This window comes from Orcinus orca, chromosome 18 (assembly GCF_937001465.1).
Source record: "Orcinus orca chromosome 18, mOrcOrc1.1, whole genome shotgun sequence".
Classification (NCBI taxonomy): Eukaryota; Metazoa; Chordata; class Mammalia; order Artiodactyla; family Delphinidae; genus Orcinus; species Orcinus orca.
The window spans coordinates 46,323,832-46,347,670 of record NC_064576.1 but is presented as its reverse complement, the minus strand read 5'-3'; the positions used below and the strand labels follow the sequence as shown (position 1 = coordinate 46,347,670).

The following is a 23,839-nucleotide window of genomic DNA, read 5'->3' as shown; positions in this document are numbered from 1 at the left end:
TGACCTCACATTGACTAATGCAACATGGTATATCCACTGGAGGCAATGACATAGATATTACAAATTACAAATTAAAAATCACAAGTCATGTAAAACATGAAACATTCAGGAAGTTCAGCAAGGTAATGTGAGACACTAAACTCACATTGTTAAAAGGTACAAGCTTTTAAAACTGAAGGAAAAATGTGTCAAAATATTAACAGTGATTCTTTGGATTATGGATAATGGTCTTTGATCCAATACTTTTTAGGTGATTTTCTATAACATGAAAATATTATTTTCAAATTGGAAAATAAAATAAACTTAATTATTTTTAAAAATGAAAACTTCCTTCAGGAGAAATAGAAATTTAAATGAAAACATTAAGATTACATTGGATGTGAGGTTTCATTAAAATTTTTGCTTCCTATCAGGTTTCAACTTTCCAGACTGATTGCTAAAAAGGCTCTGTGTGACAGACCCCTAGGTAAAACCCACAAACAGTACACAGCCAATCTGCCATCAAGTAACTCATCTAGATGACTTGTTAACCAACACAAAATGAGCTAATGTTCAAATATCAGAATGTCTGGTAAATTAGGCAGTAATACATTATTTTAAAAAGGTGTCCAGAAGTTTCTTTTAAAAATCAGTTTTTCTTTTAAAAAAAAGTTTTCCTGATCTCCATTTTGTTAACACTTTAAGATACCTCTGAGAACACTTCCTGAATTTCAAATGTACTCCTGTGAACAAGAAATTGTGCTTGGATAATTTTTTCCCCTAGAAGAAACATGTACAATACATTAAGATACTCAGCTTGCTTTATTAAAGATAAAATATGCCTGTAAAAGTGAAAGTAAAGAAGGCAAAAAAGGCATCTCGGTTTACCGCAGGGAAACCTTAGGTGAATTTGCAGCCCTGAGTTGTAAACTATGGTAATTGAGCAGTGAAGTTGATGGATTTTAATTAAAGTTTTCTGCAATCCTTAGTGGCTTGGAGGTGGAAGAGACAGAATTTTGAGAGGGTAAAAATATAACTACAATTTACTTAATTCTTTTGCTTCTAACTTAGTGGTAACTTTTAGCTTTAGAAAATATACATATACGTCTCTGTAAAACCGTAGTTTTTCTACGTTTTCTTTTAAATTTTTTCCAAGAACTTTTTTTTTTTTTTTTTTTTTTTCTGTATGCGGGCCTCTCACTGTTGTGGCCTCTCCCGTTGCGGAGCACAGGCTCCGGACGCGCAGGCTCAGCGGCCATGGCTCACGGGCCCAGCCGCTCCGCGGCATGTGGGATCCTCCCAGACCGGGGCACGAACCCGTGTGCCCTGCATCAGCAGTAGGACTCCCAACCACTGCACCACCAGAGAAGCCCCCAAGAACATTTTAATAAAGAAAATTTCAGGAACTGCCCTGGTGGCACAGTGGATAAGAATCCACCTGCCAATGCAGGGGACGCAGGTTCAATCCCTGGTCCAGAAAGATCCCACATGCCACACAGCAACTAAGCCAGTGCGCCACAACTACTCAGCCTGCACTCTAGAGCCCGTGAGCCACAACTACTGAGCTCATGTACCACAACTACTGAAGCCCGTGTGCCTAGAGCCTGTGCTCCACAACAAGAGAAGCCACCGCACTGCAACGAAGAACAGCCCCCACTCGCAGAAACTAGAGAAAGCCTGTGCGCAGCAACAGAGACCCAACGCAGCCAAAAATAAATACACAAAATAATTAAAAAAAAAAAACATAAAATTTCAAAATACAAAGGTAGAGAAAATGGTATAGTGAACACATCCAACCCTCCAAGTACCCATCACCCAACTTTACCACGTAATATTTACAGCCAATCTTGTGTCATCTATACACCTGCCTACTTTCCAGTCATGCTAGGCTATTTTGACTGAAATCCCAGATATAATATCTTTTCATCTATAAACTTTCAGTACAAGTCTCTAAAAGAGACTTTAAAACATATTCACAACAATGTTGTCACGTCTACAAGAAAAAATAAAGTATTGAAATTTTTCAGACTACTTCTTTCTACATTTGTTTGGATCAGAGTATATATAAGTTTCATTTATTACAATTAGTCAATATGTCTCTTTAAGTCTCTTTTAATCAGTAAGTTTCCCCTCCATCATATTTTTCCCTTCCTTAAGAGTATTTTGTTAAAGAAAACAGGTTACTTGTCCCAGAGAATTTCCCACAGTTTCCTATAGTTAATTTATTCACTGACATAAATTCTTGCAGATTGGTTATTTAAGTAGTAGCCAAAGAACTGGTTATTTAAGTAGTTGCCAAAGAACTGCTAATATAATGGAACTACAACAGTACACCAGAGGACCAAAATCACCTATGACCAATATCAGAATTAAAACACTACTTGTTAGTAAACTAAAGTGGGGACTAAAGTTGCTACTAACTAAAGTTAGAGCAACTAAAGAGCAACTAAAGTTAGAGCAACTAAAGTTGCTCTACTGTTTAGCTATACAAATAAGCGATCTTGTCTTCCTTTTTCACAGAAGTATATTAAACTGCTGATAAAGTAACCCATATTAATCTTGGTGTATACAGTATAAATAGCAAATTTGATAGTACTCACCAGTCTTCATTTCTAATAGGCGCTTTTTCTTTCGTTGGCGTTCAAGTCTTTCCTTCTCTGCCAATTCTTTGGCTATCCTGGCACGTTTTTCTTTTTCCTCTGCTTCTCTTTTTTTGAAATTGTCCTTCATTGCTTGCTATTACAAACAAATTTTGGAAAATGATCAATATTAACCACAGGGATTCCACAAAGAAAATGGAAAATTATTAATCTGTAGAATTGTGATTAAATGTCCTTTAAGTAATGGCTACTTCTTATATTAGTAACACAATCTTTTAAAATATTAGCACATGAACCTTTGTTAAATGTGTTATGTATGTAAAAATACAACTGTTATGTTTAAAACACCTGCATGTTAGTGAAATCAACTAAGAGAAGGAAGACAGAAACTAAAGATAAAAGAGCATTTAATTTACAAATCAAAACCGTTTTCCTATACATACTTCCAAAAGAGTGTCTAGAATACGTATTAGTCTCCCGTACCTCCTCTGCTAATTAAACTATTGAGTACGAGAAAAATAATCACGGAAGAAATGATAGAAAAGAGCTGAAATTTTGTAATGGCTACCTTATATTACAAACCATTATTTAACAATTTCTTTCATACAGAGAGAAGTGTCATAAGGATGACTAAAGAAATATTTAGCATTTCAAAGTCAGGCCCTCTGACTGTTCATCAAAACCAATAATGACATGTGAACCATAAGAAGATCTCAATAGATATGTGATTAGTTACTTTCTTATTTTTTAAATTTTTACGCAAATCAAGAAATGCCACTCATGTGGCATTTGTGGGAATTAGCAGGTAATCACAGATTTTTCAAAGTGCCAACAAACAGCATGGCATAATATTACACTCTCCTGTGGAGACCATATTCTCAGGACCAATGAATCCAAACAGGTTATCTAATTGCTAGTTTATCACTAATAGAATTAAGTAGAAAAGTATATAATTAAACTTTAGCAAGTAGGTGGCATGTTATTTTGGGGGGAGGCTTTAATTTCTTCTTTACTATAATATTCTTCTTTTTTCTTTACCCTAGGGATAATGCAAGTTTTTCTTTAGAAATAAAATAAAAAACAAAATAAAGTATTATTGATCAAAACAATAAAAGGAAAATTGCAAAGAAAAAAGGAGGAATAAAAAGCACAGAATAAAGGGAATATTAAACTCATCCATTCATCCATCCATGCAATAAACATTTACTGAGAGACTGAATAGTAAATGGTACTAACCTAAAGACTTGGGAAATAGAGATATAGTTCTAAAACAAGTTTACATTCTGTGTGATAGGGTGGGACAGGAGGCAAAGACAGATGATAAACAATTAAAATCTTTAATAAATATAGTACTACAAAAAAAAATTAAAAGAATGATGTGATAGAATGCCTGGACAGTTAACTTACATTAGGTGGTCAGATAAGGCCTCCCTTTCTGATTTGATTCAAGCTCAAAGTCAAGGACCTACCCAGATAATGATCTGGGAAAACACAAATGCAAAGGCTGTTGGTGGGTTGGAGAGAGAAGAAAGAGGCCAGTATGGTGGTGTTAGATAAGGTCAGAAGATATGCTGGGGCCTGATCATTTAGGATCTTCTAGAACAAGATAGGGAGTTAGAGTTTCTTTCAAGGAAGTAGGAAACAACTAAAGACTTTCAAGTAAGAGAGTGCGAAACTAAGTACTCTAAGATACAAGTACTAATGAAGCACCTTTGTTCCAAACTATTTTTTCAAAGATATTCATATAGTGAACACTCTTGGTAGAGGTAGTGTCTACCTCTTAAGCAAATGGATTTGTTTTCTGTCCAGTATGATAAACTGGAGCAAAGGTCCAATAGTCTTACTAATTCTGAAAAACGATTGGGTTCCCTAAATTCAGGATTTCCTTCCAGTAATAAAAGCACTATGTGTGTAGGTATTAAACCCAGCCCTCTTCACATTGCCCTGTGGGAACCTGAGATCAGTGATCTATGAAAATATTTACTCTAGCTGTGACTAGTGCTGTAATAAACCATTCTTTGTTTCTGACCCCATGGTCTTTTGTCTTTACCAACATCTACGAAACTATGGAAATCATGAAACTTTGATAAATTCTCAGATTCTTCACAGTTCGTGACATATAGTAACACTAAATATTATTGCTAAGCTATGAAATACCAGCTGTAATAATACATATTTTAATATGCAATCCGTCCTTTCCTCAAAATGGAATCTGCATCCTCCATTCTGACTCAGAATGATTGTGTGCTTGTTCACTACAATGAAAGTAAGAGGCAGAAGCAAGACTTGAAAGCTATCTACAGTTTATATTTTTTTCCACCATGTGGCTTCATATTGATGCAGCATACGTTAAGCACCAGCTATAAGACGACAGCTGCTAAAAAGTCAATATAAGTTAGGAAAAGTGAAGGCAACCTATAAAATGGACAACCACGAATAAATGGACAAATTCTTAGAAAGGTATAATTTCCTAAGACTGAAGCAGGAAGAATTAGAAAATATAAGCAGACCTATCACAAGTAATGAAATTGAAACCATAATTAAAAATCTTCCAACAAACAAAAGTCCAGGACCAGTAGGCTTCACAGGCAAATTCTATCAAACTTTTAGAGAAGACCTAACACTGATCCTTCTCAAACTCTTCCGAAAAACTGCAGATGGAGAAACACTCCCAAATCCATTCTACAAAGCCACCATCACTGATAGCAAAACCAGAAAAAGAAATCACAAAAAAAGAAAATTATAGAACAATATCACTGATGAACATAGATGCAAAAATCCTGAACAAAATACTAGCAAAAAGCACATTAAAAGGATCATACACCATGATCAAGTGGGATTTATCCCAGGGATGCAAAGATTCTTCAATATATGCAAATCAATCAATGTGATATACCACATTAACAAATTAAGGAATAAAAACCGTATGATCATCTCAATAGATGCAGAAAAAGCTTTTGACAAAATTCAACACCGATTTATGATAAAAACTCTCCAGAAAGTGGGCATAGAGGGAACCTATCTCAATATAATAAAGGTCATATATGACAAACAAGCATCATACTCAATGGTGAAAAACTGAAAGCATTTCCTCTAAGATCAGGAAGAAGACAAGGATGTCCACTCGCACCACTATTATTCAACATCGTTTTGGAAGTCCGAGCCATGGCAATCAGAGAAGAAAAATAAATAAAAGGAATACAAATTGGGAAAGAAGAAGTAAGACTATCACTGTTTGCCGATGACATGATATTATACATAGAAAATCCTAAAAATGACACCAGAAAACTACTAGAACTAATCAATGAATTTGGTAAGGTTGCAGGATACTAAATTAATGCACAAAATCTCTGGCATTCCTATACACCAACAACGAAAAATCAGAAAGTGAAATTAAGGAAACACTCCCATTTACCATTACAACAAAAAGAATACAATATCTAGGAATAAACCTGCCTAAGGAGGCGAAAGACTTGTTCTCAGAAAACTATAAAACACTGATGAAAGAAATCAAAGATGACATAAACAGATGGAGAAATATACCATGTTCTTGGACTGGAAGAATCAATATTGTGAAAATGACTATACTACCCAAAGCAATCTACAGATTCAATGCAATTCCTATCAAACTACTAATGGCATTCTTCATAAAATTAGAACAAAAAATTTTACAGTTCGTGTGGATACACAAAAGACCCCTAATAGCCAAAGCAATCTTGAGAAAGAAAAATGGAGCTGGAGGAATCAAGCTCCCCAACTTCAAACTATACCACAAAGCTACAGTAATACAGAATGGTACTGCTACAAAAACAGACATATAAATCAATGGTACAGCATAGAATGCCCAGAGACAAACCCACGCACATATGGGCACCTAATCTATGACAAAGGAGGCAAGAACATACAATGGAGAAAAGACAGCCTCTTCAATAAGTGGTGCTGGGAAAACTGGACAGCTACACGTAAAAGAATGAAATTAGAGCACTACATAACACCATACACAAAAATAAACTCCAAATGGATTAAAGACTTAAATGTAAGACCAGACACTATAAAACTCTTAGAGGAAAAACACTCTTTGACATAAACCACAGCAAGATCTTTTCTGACCCACCTCCTAGAGTAATGGAAATAAAAAGAAAAATAAACATATGGGACTTAATTAAACTTAAAAGCGTTTGCACAGCAAAGGAAACCAAAAACAAGACAAAAAGACAACCCTCAGAATGGGAGAAAATATTTGCAAATGAAATAAGAGACAAATGATTAAACTCCAAAATATACAAATAGCTCATGGAGCTCAATATCAAAAAAACAAATAATCCAGTTAAAAAATGGGCAGAAGACCTAAATAGACATTTCACCAACAAAGACATACAGTTGGCCAAGAGGCACATGAAAAGATGTTCAACATCACTAATTAATAGAGAAATGCAAATCAAAACTACAATGAGGTATCAACCTATGCAGGTCAGAATTGCCATTATCAAAAAATCTAGAAACAATAAATGCTGGAAAGGGTGTGGTGAAAAGGGAACCCTCTTGCACTGTTGATGGGAATGTAAATTGATACAACCACTATGGAAAACATTATGGAGGTTCCTTAAAAAACTAAAAATAGAACTACCATATGACCCAGCAATCCTAGTACTGGGCACATATCCTGAGAAAACCATAATTCAAAAAGAGACATGTACCACAATGTTCATTGAATCACTATTTACAATAGCCAGGACATGGAAGCAACCTAAGTGTCCATCGACAGATGAATGGATAAAGAAGATGTGGCATATATATATACAAGGGAATATTACTCAGCCATAAAAAGAAATGAAATTGAGTTATTTGTAGTGAGGTGGATGGACCTAGAGTCTGCCACACAGAGTGAAGTAAGTCAGAGAGAGAAGAACAAATACCATAGGCTAACACATATATATGGAATCTAAAAAACAAACAAACAATAAAACATGGTATTGATGAACCTAGTTGTAAGGCAGCAATAAAGAGGTAAACATAGAAAAAGGACTTGAGGACATGGGGTGGGAGGGTGAAGCTGGAGCGAACTGAGAGTAGCATAGACATATATACACTACCGAATGGAAAATAGTTGGCTGGTGGGAAGCAGCAGCATAGCACAGGGAGATAGGCTCAGCTCGGTGCTTTGTGATGACCTAGAGGGTGAGAGAGGGAGGAGCGGAGGGAGGCTTAAGAGGGAGGGGATATGGGGACATGTATATGCATATGGCTGATTAGCTTTGTTGTGCAACAGAAACTAACACAGTATTGTGAAGCAATTATACTCCAATAAAGATCTATTAAAAAGAAAAGACATGTGGTTTCACAGACAAGTGTGTATGTGTGTGTGCATGTGCACCTGTGTATGTATGTATAAGGGAGATGGGAAAGGAAAGGTGGATTGTGGAGGACAAAGGTTAGGCAAATATTTGGGAATCAAAGCTTATTTCTTGTTTGAGGGAAATGAGTAAGAGGAACAGGTAATAGATAAAAAATATATCATGTAGCTTATTTTTCAAACTTATTAAAGCATACAATTTCCAGATGTGAATTTTCTACTTTAATGACTGGATGCATTTCAATGAGAACATTGAATAGATCACCTATTACCAGATATAATTGCCACACCCTTTTAATATTCCATTGGGCAATAAAAAGTCAAATTTACTTCTTAGGATCTATAAAAACAATGTTTACCTTTAGAAATAAGGTCTGAAGTAGTTCTTAAAGCTATTCTGTTTTATGGAAAATGCACTATAGAGTGTCATTTAAAAGCCTATCTCATTGAAAACATATCTTATTCTAACATTGTAACTATTAGAAGAATTTTAGCTGGAAAAATACCAACAGACAGCACAGAAATAGGCAGTTAGTCTGAAAATACTATCTCAGTTCAAATAGTAATTTGGAGTTTTCTTTTATTCTAAATTTTGAGAAGTAAAAGCAGCCTAAAACAGAAAAGTTTAGAAAACCGCATTAGTCTAGATATAATTGCCTCTTAGTTACTTCAATTCTAAAATTTGAAGCCAGAAAGGAAAGTTACGGGTGAACCATATACATAGTTATCTGTAAGACAACAATTTCTTTTTTAATCACCTTATTCTTGACCTGGTTTTCCATATAGTCAGTTGGTAAATAAATTGCCCTGCCACTAACTACTTTCATCTATGTAAAGCCAAAAGAAATTCTTTGAGTGCTTGCAGAACTTCCAGACACACCCTGGTACATGTTCTTGTCTGAAAGATCTATGGGCTTACCAGTCTAGAGGATTTTAAAACGTCAGTCACATTTTGACTGTTCACTTCAAAGGTATAACCAATAATTTACCTGGGTTCCTAAGGCTCACGTGCTTTTTATGGTAATAGAAGATTCTAAAATATCTCTAAAAAATACAGAGGTATATTAATAAATGTACATACAAAAATATATAGATATATGTTAACAAATATACATGTGTCTGTATGTGTTCATGTCTGTGTATTTTGGAAGAAAATAAAATACACCAGTTCACAATTGTTTTCCTCCTATAGTTTGTTTTCTACATAACTAAATGTAGTAACAAGAACTTTCCCACAACTAGTTTAAATACACATTATAGCATTATACAACACATTTTCTCTCAGAGAAAGCAAAATAAACCAAAGTCAGTAAATTTAAATGAATGTGTGTATGTGTATGTATGTAAAATTTAGAAGTCTAAAATTTAGAGTATAATCCTCCAGAAATCGTGGCTATTATCATAAATGTTATCTTTGAGTTTTTTATATTTGCATTATCCTTTATTATAAACTTCTATGACTTGCTTTTTTCACTCTACATTTCTAAGATTCATCCATATTTTTATGTATAACTTGTGTTTTATTATTTATTCTCCTATCAGTGGGATTTGGGTTATTTCCAATTTGGGGCTATGATGAACCATGCAGTTACAAACATTTTTGTATGTTTCCCTGTGTATATGTGTAAGAGTTTTTCTTAATGGCAGGTCTCATTGGCTCTTAGATCTGTTCAGAAATTGTTGAAAGATACTCTTTAAGTGAAAGAGAACAGAACATTTTAGAACATAACATAAGCAGTGAGGATAAGTATTGCTTGTTTCTGTTCAAAAAAATATATAAATATAAGAGTTCTGGGTCCCATTATAAAATATTATTTTACAATGTGGGTTAGGGTCAAATACTTTGAAAGCCACTGCTTTCTAGGATAGGAGCACAACTGATGAATGAAAGGATAGGGTTGTCTTCAGTCTCACTAGGTGATGTGAAAGTGTTTTCAAAGTGCTTGAGCCAAAGTACACCCCCACCGTCAGTACATAATCATAGCCTACATACTCACCAAGACTGTTATCATCAGTTTTTACCTATATGGAAGGTATATAATAGTATCACATCATGCTTTTAACTTGTATATCTATGTTATTAATTTAAGTATTTTCTCACATGTTTATAAAATATTTGTATTTCCTATTCTATGAAATGCCTATTCCTATCTCTTATCCACTGTTCCATTTGGTTATCATTTTCTTAATGACTGTAGTTCTTTAAATATTTTGGATACTAATCTTTTGTTAGCTTTATAAATATGTCCTGGATTGTAAATGTCATTGTACTTTATGTATGTTGTCTTGCAGTAAACAGAAGTTCTCAAATTTATGTAGTAGTCAAAAATCTCTTTTCCCTTATTGTTGATACCTTTAATATATTATTTAAGAAATCCTTCCCTACATCAAAGACAACAATATTCCTCCATATTTTCTTCTTAAAATTTTAAATGATGCTCACATTTCAGTACCTACTTTACTTAACTGGGATCAACATTTGTGAATACAGTTGTGAATAAAATGAGCTGGGAATCCAATTTAATTTTTTCATATGAAAAATGAGTTGACCCATAACAATTTCACAAGTAGCCTATCCTTTCCCCCACTGATCTACAAAGCCATCTCTTCTGGATTTCAAGTGTCCATATACATGTTGATGTTTTGGGGCTGTTTTAATACATTTGATCAATGTATCCATGTTTGCACCAATAACACTCTGTCTTAATTATGATAGCTTATATATTCTTCTTCTTCTTCCTTTTCTTCTTTAGAAATGACTGCACTATTCTTGGGCCTTTGCTTTGTCATCTATATTTCAGAATAGACTTATTAAGAGTTTTGAAGAAGCTTATTAGGATTTTGAACAGAATTGCTGATTCTGTAGATTGAGAATTGATATCTTTATATCAATATCTTTATATCAATATTGAATCTTTCTATTTATGAACATGATGTGGCTCTCCATTAAGTTTCATCTTTTAAAAGTCTATTGAAAAAAACTTAGAATTTACCCCATTCAGGTCTTGGACATCTTTTGTTAGATTTATTGTCTGTATCTTCTCTTCCTATTTCTTATAAATGATGTATTTTTTTTTAAATTATGATTTTTCAATATTTTGTAACTAATGTGTAAAAATGTATTTGATTCTATACATTCCATTGATAAAATTTCTTATTTTTAATAATTTTCCTATAGGTTCATTTTTGCATTATTCCTACGAATTATTCCTATGAATAATGCAAAAAGGAACCTACAGGAAAATTATTAAAATTATTAAAAATAAGAAATACATAATGGACGATTAGTTTCTTCCTTTTCAGTTTTTATACTTTTCATTCTTGTCTTATTGTACTGTAGTAGCTAAAAGTTAAATTTCCATTATTAGGTAAAGAAGGTTCCCTTTGTCCTACATTTCATATTTAGGGATAGAGGGTTCAACCAGTTTATTGTTCTTGCTTTAAAAGATGAACAACGGTTGAATTTTATCAAATGTTTTCTCAATCTATTGAAACTCTTAATGTAGTGACATGGATATTCTAATACTAAACCACACTTCCATTTCTGAGATAAGCTCAACTTGGACATGAAGAATTTACCTTTTTGAACATTTGGTCATAATTTTTTTTACACTCTATTAGTTTGGAATAATCGTTTAATTAAAATTTGGGAAAACTCATTTGTAAAACTTTCTGGGCCAAGTATTTAATTTGTTGGAAGATTTTAAGTCATTAAATTAAAAATTAGTCATAGACCTATTCAAGCTTTCTATTTCTTTTAAAGTCAGTTTCAATATGTAATTTTTTTCCTAGGAACTTATCCATTTCATCGACCTTTCCAATTCTGGCCTACAAATTTTTACAATATGCTCTTTTTATTAGTATCTTCTATATCTATAGTTATATTCCTTACATTCTCAATATTGTTTCTCTTTTTTCTTGATTAATCTCTTCAGAAATTTATCTAATTAACTTGTCTTATTGAAATAAGCACATTTTGGTTCTTAAAAATTCTCTAAAGTCATTTTTTCCCCTTCATTTCCTTCCATTTTTTCTGGATTGTATAATTGTTTTTAAATTTCTGAAGTCCAGATGCTTACCTTATTAACTTTGTCTTTCTGATTTTTTTTTTTTTTTGGCGGTACGTGGGCCTCTCACTGTTGTGGCCTCTCCCATTGCGAAGCACAGGCTTCGGACACGCAGGCTCAGCGGCCGTGGCTTACGGGTCCAGCCGCTCTGCGGCATGTGGGATCTTCCTGGACCGGGGCACGAACCCGTGTCCCCTGCATCGGCAGGCGGACTCTCAACCACTGTGCCACCAGGGAAACCCTGTCTTTCTGATTTTTTAATATAAAGACTTAGGGTATAAATTTCTTTACACGACTATTATTTTGGCCCACAAATTCTGATGTATTTTCAGTACTTTCAGGTCTGTTTGTTTCTATGATTTCTTCCTTGATACATGAATTATTTAGTATGTTTTTAGAATTTTTTAAAAAGGTTTTAAAAGGTCACCCTTTTAAAATTTTATTTCTAACTTCATGTTATTGTGGTCAATGAATAAACCTGAAACTTACAAATTTATCAAGATTTGTTTCACAATCTCTAGTATGTGATTAACTTGACAAAAGGTCTACCTGTGATTGAGAAGAATATGTGTTCTTTAATTGCTGGGTTGGGTTCTATACACATGTATCAAATCAAATCAATTAATTGAATTGTTTAAAGCTCCCATATCTTTGGCAATATTTTTATGCTTGACACATGAATAAGTTAGAGAACTTTGTTGAAGTTTTCCAATATAATGCTATCTGTCAACTTATTCCTATAGTTTACTATAATTTACATGTTTATTTTGATGCCATGTTATAATGCACATGCAAATTTTTGAATCATATCTTTCTGGTGAATTAAGCTTTTTATCATGAAATAATATTCCCTTAAGTCTATTTTATCTGTTATTAACATAGTTTCCCTTTTTCTTTTAATTAATATTTGCCTTGTATTTCATTAACTGTTTTGTTACTTCAAACTTTTCCATATCCTTGGGTTATTGGTTAGTTTCTTATAAACAGCATAAGACTATATTTTGTTTTTTGTCCAATCTTATGGTCTTTTAAAATGTTATTATAATTTATAAAATATTTGTGTCCACAACTTACATTATTTCTTCTATTCTGTTTAATCTATCCTCCTTTTACATGTAGTTTTTGTCTGTTTGTTTTACTTCATATGTCTTTCTTAGTCCATTTCTCACTCTATAGTTTGGAACTTATACTATTTTTTATTGACTATACTTGTAATTTTATCACACAAATTAATGATGTTTAAAGTTAATTGATATCTTGACCTCCCTTTCTCCCCTTTGAACAATACAGAGAATATAAAATACCTGAACTCTAAACATATCATTCAATTTACTTAACAATTTGTCCAATAGTTAAGCTCTGTCTCCCCTTCTCTGCAAAACAAGCTACACATTGTTTTATTGTATACTTCATTTCTATACATTTAGTTTCATGGTAGGTATACCTTCTTGTCTCTCAACTTTTTCTTTAAGTAAAAATTCTGCTTCTTTAAATGCATCCTTCAGAGCAGGAGTGAGTAAACTACAATACTTGTTCGGCCACCTATTTTTGTACATGGAGTTTTACTGGAACATAGCTGCACCCATTCATTTACCTACTGACCGTGGCTGATTTTGCATGGCTATAGCAGAGCTAAGTAGTTGCAACAGAGGCTGCATATATTTAATATCTGGCCCATTGAAAAGTCTGCCAATCTCTGCTTTAGAAGGTCTTTTAACAAAGGGATATTCACAGAAAACACCTTTATTATCTGTTTACATGAAATTAGTTTAATTTTGCCCTTGTTCTATAAAGAGCTTATGCTGAATACCCCAAATTAAGAGAACAGTAATTTTTTTCCAACACTTGAAAATATCTCACTTTCTTCTATTTTCCATTTTTGCTAATGAGAAGTCATCTGTATCTAACTGTCGTTGCATTAGTGATTGTATCTTTCTCTTTGGCTGCTTTTAAGATTTTGTCTTGTAGTGTTCTACAGTTTCACTACAATATTTGTTAAGTGAATTTCATTTTATTCATCTGGCTTGGTATAGGCTGTACTTCCTATTCTATGGATTCTTGATCTGGAAAACTCACAGCCGTCATTCTGAATATTGTCTTTCATTCATTCCTTCGAGTCTATCTTTCTGAGACTCTCATGGTACAAGGGGTAGCCCTTCTCACCCTGTCCTCCATGTTTCTTAACATGTCTTTTACACTTCTTATCTTATTGTCTCCCTGGATTGCACTGGACAATTTCTTTAGATCTATTGTCTAATTCACCATTTCTTTCTTCAGCTGAATGTAGTCTGCTGTTTAATACATGTTTATGTTCAACCATCATGCTTCCATTTCCTTAAATTCTATCTTAATTCTTTTTCAAACCTACTTCGTCATTTTTGGTAATTTCCTGTTTCTTTCTCTCTCTTTAATCTCATCTGTTATTTACTTCAACATCAAAAATTGTTATTCAATATCTAGAGTCTTGGGGGTTTATATCTATTGTTCTGTTCTATCATGATCATTTCACCATACAACGCCTTGTTTCTTTGTGTGTTTGTTGATTGCGATTAAGTGCTCTTATTTGATTAAACTTAATTTGCAAGAATCTAGAGGATCAAAATTGTAATTGCCTCTTGCACAGAGTTTTTAATTTGCTTCTGTAAATAATCAGGTATCATTTGTAACCTGTATAAGTTTAATTTCCTTTGTCCTAGGCTTGGCATATAAATCTTATGCAGTGTACCTAACCTGCATTTAGCCCTGGTCTTAATCTTGGCATCCCAGGGCAAGCTTGGCTTTCCCCCTTGTGTACCTATGTTATGTTCAACATGTAAGTTTCAGCTTTGTCCTTTTCTCTTTAACCCTTTTTACCCTCAGAGATCTCCCTTGCTTTCACACAAAACAGCCATGTTTTAAAATGCTTTGTTGTATTGCAGTGGGATGGATATTTAAGAATCCATATTAACAGATCAATGGGACAGGATAGAAAGCCCAGAGATAAACCCACACACATATGGTCACCTTATCTTTGAAAAAGGAGGCAAGAATATACAATGGAGAAAAGACAGCCTCTTCAATACGTGGTGCTGGGAAAACTGGACAGCTACATGTAAAAGAATGAAATTAGAACACTCCTTGACACCATACACAAAAGTAAACTGTAAATGGATTAAAGACCTAAATGTAAGGCCAGACACATTTTTTTAGAGGAAAACACAGGCAGAACACTCTATGACATAAATCACAGCAAGATCCTTTGTGACCCACCTCCTAGCGAAATGTAAATAAAAACAAAAATAAACAAATGGGACCTAATGAAACTTAAAAGCTCTTGCACAGTAAAGGAAACAATGAGCAAGGTGAAAAGACAACCCTCAGAATGGGAGGAAATATTTGCAAATGAAGCAACTAACAAAGGATTAATCTCCAAAATATACAAGCAGCTCATGCAACTCAATATCGATAAAACAACCCAATCCAAAAATGGGCAGAAGACCTAAATAGACATTTCTCCAAAGAAGATATACAGATTGCCAACAAACATATGAAAGGATGCTCAACATCGCTAATCATTAGAGAAATGCAAATCAAAACTACAACGAGGTATCATCTCACACTGGTCAGAATGACCATCATCAAAAAATCTACAAACAATAAATGCTGGAGAAGGTGTGGAGAAAAGGGAACCCTCTTGCACTGTTGGTGGGAATGTAAATTGATACAGCCACTATGGAGAACAGTATGGAGGTTCCTTAAAAAATGAAAAATAGAACTACCATATGACCCAGCAACCCCACTACTGGGCATCTACCCTGAGAAAGCCATAATTCAAAAAGAGTCACGTACCACAATGTTCATTGCAGTACTATTTACAATAGCTAGGACATGGAAGCAACCTAAGTGTCCATCAACAGGTGAATGGATAAAGAAGATGTGGCACATATATACAATGGAATATTACTCAGCCATAAAAAGAAACGAAATTGAGTTATTTGTAGTGAGGTAGATGGAACTAGAGTCTGTCATACAGAGTGAAGTAAGTCAGAAAGAGAAAAACAAATACTGTATGCTAACACATATATATGGAATCTAAAAAGTTTTTTAAAAATGGTTATGAAGAACCTAGGGGCAGGACAGGAATAAAGACGCAGACATAGAGAATCGACTTGAGGACACAGGGAGGGGGAAGGGTAATCTGGGACAAAGGGAGAGAGTGGCATGGACTTACATATACTACCAAACATAAAATAGATAGCTAGTGGGAAGCAGCCACATAGCACAGGGAGATCAGCTTGGTGCTGTGTGACCACCTAGAGTGGTGGGATGGGGAGGGTGGGAGGGAGATGCAAAAGGGAGGTGATATGGGGATATATGTATATGTATAGATGATTAACTTTATCATAAAGCAGCAACTAACACAACAATGTAAAGCAATTATACTCCAATAAAGATGTTAAAAAAAAAAGGAATTCCTATTAACATATTGTGAAAAGCAAAGTCCTCAAAAGTTTGTTCTTATAGAAGGTTGACCAACACATAATCTTTATTTCTTAAATACTTTCGTAGGGACTTCCCTGGTGGTGCAGTGGTTAAGAATCCGCTTGCCAATGCTGGTGACACGGGTTCGATCCCTGGTCCGGGAAGATCCCACCCGCTGTGGAGCAATTAAGCCCATGCGCCTCAGTTACTGAGCCGGCATGCCCAAACTACTGAGGCTCGCGTGCCTGGAGCCCTGGCTCCGCAACGAGAGAGGCCACCTCAATGAGAAGTCCGCACACTGCAACGAAGAATAGCCCCGGTTCACAGCAACTAGAGAAAGCCTGCGTGCAGCAATGAAAGACCCAACGCAACCAAAAATAAATAAATTTAAAAATAAATAAATAAAATGAAAAATAAATCTTTAAATACTTTTGTATAATGTGGCAGTTCTTATACACTGTATATTTCTCCCTGGGTACATTATACATGTATGTTTTAGAATCTAAAGGTAAACAATTTAACATTGCACAGCCATATAAAGTCAGTCCTAGGCAGGCACTCAAAACAGTTTGCTGAATGAAAAGAATGTCTTAAAAAATACAGTAAATATGACCTTTCACTGCTTTCAGAAATTATTTTTAAAAATCTATCTGAGCTTATTACTGTATATTAGAAAGAGCATACTGGTTAGAAGGAGGAAATCTGAAGTCATATTGCCTTTGTTTGAATCTCCACCTGACACTAAATAGCTGTGTGACTTGTATCTCAGTTTCCTCTTCAGTAAAATGGGTAAAATAATACTTACTTTATGAGGATATTTTAAGAATTAAATAAATTAATGCATGAAAATGGCTTACAGAAGTGCCTGGCACATAGTAGGACCTATATAAATGTTAGCAATTATTAATATTATTAGTAGTAATATTATATTATTACAAACTTATAAAATTATTTTCATTATTACTATGTCATTAACCAAATACCTCAAACACACAATTATTTATCCAGTAACAAATCAATGAAGAGCCATTTCTAGCTTACATCATTTATATGTTTCTATCAAGAAAAAGGGGGGATGCCAATTTTCACAGATCTTATGAGAATATAAATTCCTTCCATCCAGAGACGTTGGAATATGATTGTACCTGGAGTTGATAGGAAGTACCAAAGCATGCATCCAATACAGCTAGATTACTTGGCAGGGAAGATAAAGAGATGAACTAAACATGGAAGCTAGGTGTACTCTTGACCTGAAGTCTAGCTATTTACTGCTAAAAATTTAACATATATATATATGAATTATGTATAAATGTACACATACACAGCTTATAGGGATATTTTAAGAATTAAACAACCTAATACATGTAAATGGCTTACAGAAGTGCCTGGCATACACACACACACATTGTTTTTAATACTCTGGTAAACTTTAAGAGATTTTTTCTGGAAAAGAGTTTAGTTTCCTGTGTTCTTCCCCTCGATAAATTCCTCACTTGAAATTTGACTTTTCTGATAAACTTAAAATATTGCCCAATTATACAACAGTCGTTTTATTTTCCCCAAAAGTAAAATTTTAAAAAATCAATGTGCATATTACCCCCTCCCAAAAAAGCCTAAGAAATAGTCTATATTCCAACTACGCCTTTACTTGACAAATATATTAGCCTTAAGTTATAAGATAAAATTGTAGTAAAATAAAATTTTGAGTATAAGACACAAGCAGACTTCCACAGATCCTGACTTTTTATTTTTTAAAGAAGATGGTGGGGGTAGGAGTTTATTAGTTTATTTATTTTTGCTGTGTTGGGCCTTCATTTCTGTGCGAGGGCTTTCTCTAGCTGTGGCAAGTGGGGGCCACTCTTCATCGCGGTGCGCGGGCCTCTCACTATCGCGGCCTCTCTTGTTGCAGAGCACAGGCTCCAGACGCGCAGGGTCAGTAGTTGTGGCTCACGGGCCTAGTTGCTCCGCGGCATGTGGGATCCTCCCAGACCAGGGCTCGAACTCGTGTCCTCTGCATTAACAGGCAGATTCTCAACCACTGTGCCACCAGGGAAGCCCGATCCTCACTTTTTGATTGCATTTCTCCATTTGATTCTTAGCCTATTTAAATAGTTTAATCTGTCCAACTCAACATTTTTCAACATATGATAATGTCTTATATATTTTTGTAACAGAAAATTTTGGCAATTTTATTAAATGAAAAAAATATTAAGTTTATAAGTATCTTCTTGTTCAGAGTTATATTTCTTTCACCATTAATGGATATTTAACCTATGTCAGCCAGGGATCTCTTAGTACAGTTTTTACTAAACTCAAAAATCTTTTCTTCTTGCCTAAGTATTCAATTTTGTCTCAAGTCCCTAAAATGAGATTAGACAAACTGAATTTAAATCTGCATGCCTTCCAAAGAGATGGATGTTAGGACTATGAAGACATAGGCTAATTCTCTCAAAGTAAACAACCACATAAGAGTCCAGCACATTCCCACTAAATGCTTGTTAGGACTTTACCTAACCTTAAGAGGCAACACTCAGCCATATGGAATGACTGCTTCCCAGAAATTCCTGATAACTACTTTAAAAACGCATTCCTGTACTCCTGTATATACACAACATGAAAGAAAAAACATTTAGATAATTAATACCAGTCATAAGTCTCTAAGAATGTAAAAGGTATGTGATCTACTTATCAGTTTTCCATCAAAATTACTTTTTTAACTAAATAGATTATAACTACTTCATGGAAAATATGTTTATTCTTAGAAACCTTTATTTGCAATAATTATAAGGTAGATGCTTTAGAAAGGAATCTAGAATGACAGTTAAAATTAATCAAATTATTTTCTCTGGTATTACCAAATCCAATTAAAAAATGCTATCAGTGAGAACAGGAAAGCATGATATACTATACACCGGAACCAACGCTTCATCACCTTAGCATTCAAGACAAAGTGTTTTTAGTTGAACTTTCTACGACCCGAGAAACTTATGAAAATGGAAAACTATCCTTTGAGAATGTCCCAAAGGATGTGCAGGTGCTGATGATTAAACAGTTTTAGCTTCAAGTTGCTCTTTATTGTAAAGTCAGCCTCAGATGAAACACCAAATTACTTATTAGCCCATCAGGGACTTAACATTACTGGCCCTTCATAATTATGCCATGAGTTTGTTTGTAATTCGTCCAAGTACTTTGCAAAATTTTCAAGCAAATGAGATTTTTCAAACTATTAAACAATGTCTTTAATAAATAAAGCATGAAGTGTTCACAATTAAGGTTTTCCCAAAGTAGAACTTGATTTTTCCATTAAATATGTTCTCTTCTCTTGTGTTCTGAAGTGATATACTATAAAAATATTCTTTTTCTTTTTATCTGCCAATCATGAGGCTAAATAAAGGCACGATTAGGCACAAGACAGCAGCCATGAAGAATGGTGCTTAAAGATAGGCCTGTTGATAGGACAGCATGGTTTTTTTTTTTTTTTGAGCTATTGCTAATCAGCTCCTCAAGGAAAACATCCAACCAAAGCCCAACAATATTCCATATAAACATGGTAATATTTAAACATAACATAAAAAGTAGCCTTAAGCCAATAGTGTTTTTTCTGTCCTTCTCTCTCTCTCTTTTTTTTTTTTTTCGGTACACGGGCCTCTCACTGTTGTGGCCTCTTCCGTTGCGGAGCACAGGCTCCAGACACGCAGGCTCAGCGGCCATGGCTCACGGGCCCAGCCGCTCTGCGGCATGTGGGATCTTCCCGGACCGGGGCACAAACCCATGTCCCCTGCATCGGCAGGCAGACTCTCAACCACTGCGCCACCAGGGAAGCCCCTGTCCTCTCCTGTTCAGGACATGGAAGACCAGTATATCTGATGTACAAAGAATATGCCGTTTTATTCATTTTCATTTGTGGTATCCTCGTTTAGTGCTATCTTTCCAATTACATGGGTTAATATACTTATTATGCTGTATCAGTTATGTAGTTGATTTCTTTTTTCTCCATTATCAATTGTTGTTCTTATTACAGTATTAAGATAATTCAGTCTTTACTTTTTGCTATATTATTTCCATATACAAAATACTTAAAATGTAAAAGGGATATACAAATCACCAGTCATTTAGTCATACAGAAATCTGTCAGTCAAATGCATTTATTATCCCACTAAGCAATGCATACTAAGAATAAATCTTATCAGTAAAGAGAAAAATAAAGCCAAGTAATCTAGGTGTGTTTTTATTGTGAAAAGCCTAAAGAACAAAGATTAGAAGAACCAAACAGAATTCATTTTCAAGGCTGCAAACCCAAATATTCAGCACCTGGAATTGATCTAGTTCTTTAAATAAACAGATGCTAACAGGTAAGAAGAAAAGAAGATTCTATAGTTAGAATATTTATTTTGTTCTAGGTTTGGAGCTTTATACCTCTAAGCTTTATACCTCTAAGTACGATCTCAGAATAACAATGGTGCCAGTGAAGATAATTTTCAAGTCGTAACCTCACCCAAATCAGCAAGGATAGAAGATACTTCCTATTATAATTACATAAGCTGGCTCAACATCCAATCACAGGACTTTTACATGATTTTCTTTTCTCTGACAGTGTATAATGAGTCCATCTACAAGATTTAAGGAGCATACAGAAAATGCTTAATGCCTTGGAGTTCCTGCTGGTCACCCAGTTGGTCTATATAGTAATCATCAGAAATGACATTTAGAGTTGAGAAGCATCACACTGGGGTAATTTAAATGATTCGGCAAAATGAGTTTTGTTCTAGCTGTACTCTATATGAAAAAAAATTTACACTAAAAATACCCTCTCATTGGATGATTTCATTTTTGTTTGGCAAATCACTACTTTAGTCTGAGTATTCACTAGAAGGATAAATTATATTTGATCAACACATGCAGCAAGACAAAATGAGTTATAACTGATTTTATATTTGTTTACTACACGGTATCTTTCAATTGTGTGAACCAAAAATCAACTTAAAGTCTGAAAACAGCATGAATGATAAATCTTTAACTAGATGAAACATAACTTTAACAAAACTGTAGACATAATCTAAAGACAAAGCTATTGATGGAAAATAGATAGCCATTTATTTCAGAGTATTTTATATGGAAGCATAAAATTAAAAAGAGATAAAATCCTTAAACTATAGATCTTATTAAAATGAAATGGGAAAGGTAAAAATTAATTCTATTCTATGTAGAGAGATCACTTATTTTGAGGGTATATGAACATTATGTTATTTGATCTTCAAACTGTAACATCCTTAAGAAACACATGCTGTTATTAATGGGGAGCTGAGACTCAGGAGGTTAAGTAATCTGCCTAAGTCATAACACCCAAGGCACTCGGATGCCAAAGCCTGCACTCCCAGCCACTGCTGTCTCCCCAGTAGTGACGTGGACAGGAAAAACATCACTATTTAAAACAAACAAAGTGTGAGGCTTATCATAGGCAGAATTCAGCAATCATTTAAAATGTGAAGAAATCAGAGGAAATTATTTTTCTTTGACTGTCATCACACAATTCAGATGGGAGGTATATATGTGGAAAACAAAATTTAGGGAGAAACAAACTGGACTTTATAGACTTTAATAACTGCAAATTTCAGCACATATATCTAAACCCAGTGCAAAAAAAAAAAAAAAAATACAAGGCACCTCCACCTTTTGTGTATGCAACAGTAATCCCTTTTAAGGCAGGGATTGCTTTCTGCTATCCTCAAAATCCTAACGCTAAAGTGGGGTGTCCAGATATGCAGGGTCTTTGAACCTATTAATAAAGAAGGATGTCTAGTGACTTTTCTAGTACTTCAACATCCCAACAGAGAATGTTTATGTGCTCAGGATAAAAGCTACGTGAACAAAAAAGTTTGACTCCTTTAAGTGTAATCACATCAATTCTATACACGAATATATAATATTGTAAACTCAAAGGGTCTACATAGTTACATATGTCTAATTAAAACAGAAAAATGACATATTCTTAATAAGTAAAACTTATTAGAAAATTTGTTTTCAAACATGTTACTTATAAGAAGACAAATAACAAAGGAATCCTAAGCATTCGGAAGTATTTCTCTAAGATGAGATGTTAAGTAAAATAAATGAGGTGTCAGGTGAAATTTGCTCAAGGAGTTAAGAGTGTTGTTGTACTGTGTTAATAATTCTGGGTAAAGAAAGAAAATAGCAAAAGACCTTCCAATGATAAAAAAGAAGCATCATCAGGATAAGACGTGAGTGTGTTGAAGAAGAAACCATGTAATTTGGGCCCAAGGGAGTAAAAGCAGTTTGAGCAGACTATGTAATATAAAGATGAGTGGGAGGTGGGACCAGGACATACATATGCTTCAAAGCCACAGTGACCAACGAGAGACACAAAAATTAGTTTTAAACTCAAATGACAAACATGAGCCTGCTACAGCTGTTGGATAAGATAAAGGGAAGTAAGTCAGAAAAAGAAAAACAAATATCGTATGCTAACACATATATATGGAATCTAAAAAAAAAAAAAATGGTTCTGAAGAACCTAGGGTCAGGACAGGAATAAAGACACAGACGTAGTGAATGGATTTGAGGGCATGGGGAGTGGAAAGGGTAAGCTGGGACGAAGTGAGAGAGTGGCATGGACATATATATACTACCAAATGTAAAATAGGTAGCTAGTGGGAAGCAGCCACATAACACAGGGAGACCAGCTCGGTGCTCTGTGACCACCTAGCGGGGTGGGATAGGGAGGGTGGGAGGGAGACGCAAGAGGGAGGAGATATGGGGATATAGTGTTATAAAGCAGAAACTAACAGCATTGAAAGTAATTATACTCCAATAAAGATGTTAAAAATATATATATAAAGGGGGACAAGAGGGTCTTTGTAAGATCCAACCAAAATTCCATAATGAGCTCAATTCATCCTGGAGAAGCATGTTTTCTCTTTTAATAACAGGTGCATTGGTAATGGCATATAACAATGAGTCTAAAACCAGACCACAGTGGAAAACGATGATGTCTATGTAACACTACACCACTGAAGGCAAGAATTTCATTTGGTGAAGTTTGATTCCTGGTGGGTCACCAATTTGCTCAGCCTATAGTGTGAAGCCAAACATTTCCACCTAGTACCTCCAATTTGAACTTTATGCCTCACATGAGTCCTATGGGAAATAAAAATCTATTACAGAGAGGTGCTGACTCTGTACCGCTCACCTTAACCCTCATCCCAGCCACAAGGCTTTGCATTAATAGGCCTATAATTTTAAAAGTGAACATTTTATGCTTTGAAATAGAACCAGACCTGCAAACATTTTTCTATCGTGAGCTCATCAATGTAAATAGAAAGTTATTCTATCAAGGGGTGAGGAAATAAGGTGAGCCTTGT

The 23,839-nt window shown here is 34.5% G+C and overlaps 1 protein-coding gene across 2 annotated transcripts in view; it reads right to left on the bottom strand.

Annotated features, from left to right (window-relative positions):
- The window catches only part of DIAPH3 (diaphanous related formin 3), a 546,165-nt gene that overhangs the window by 163,251 nt on the left and 359,075 nt on the right, over positions 1–23,839 (bottom strand). For both annotated transcript variants that reach the window (XM_049700932.1, XM_049700933.1), the window contains one exon: positions 2,580–2,715. In XM_049700932.1, the coding sequence (XP_049556889.1) occupies positions 2,580–2,715 (136 nt within the window). The remainder of the gene's footprint in view (positions 1–2,579; positions 2,716–23,839) is intronic.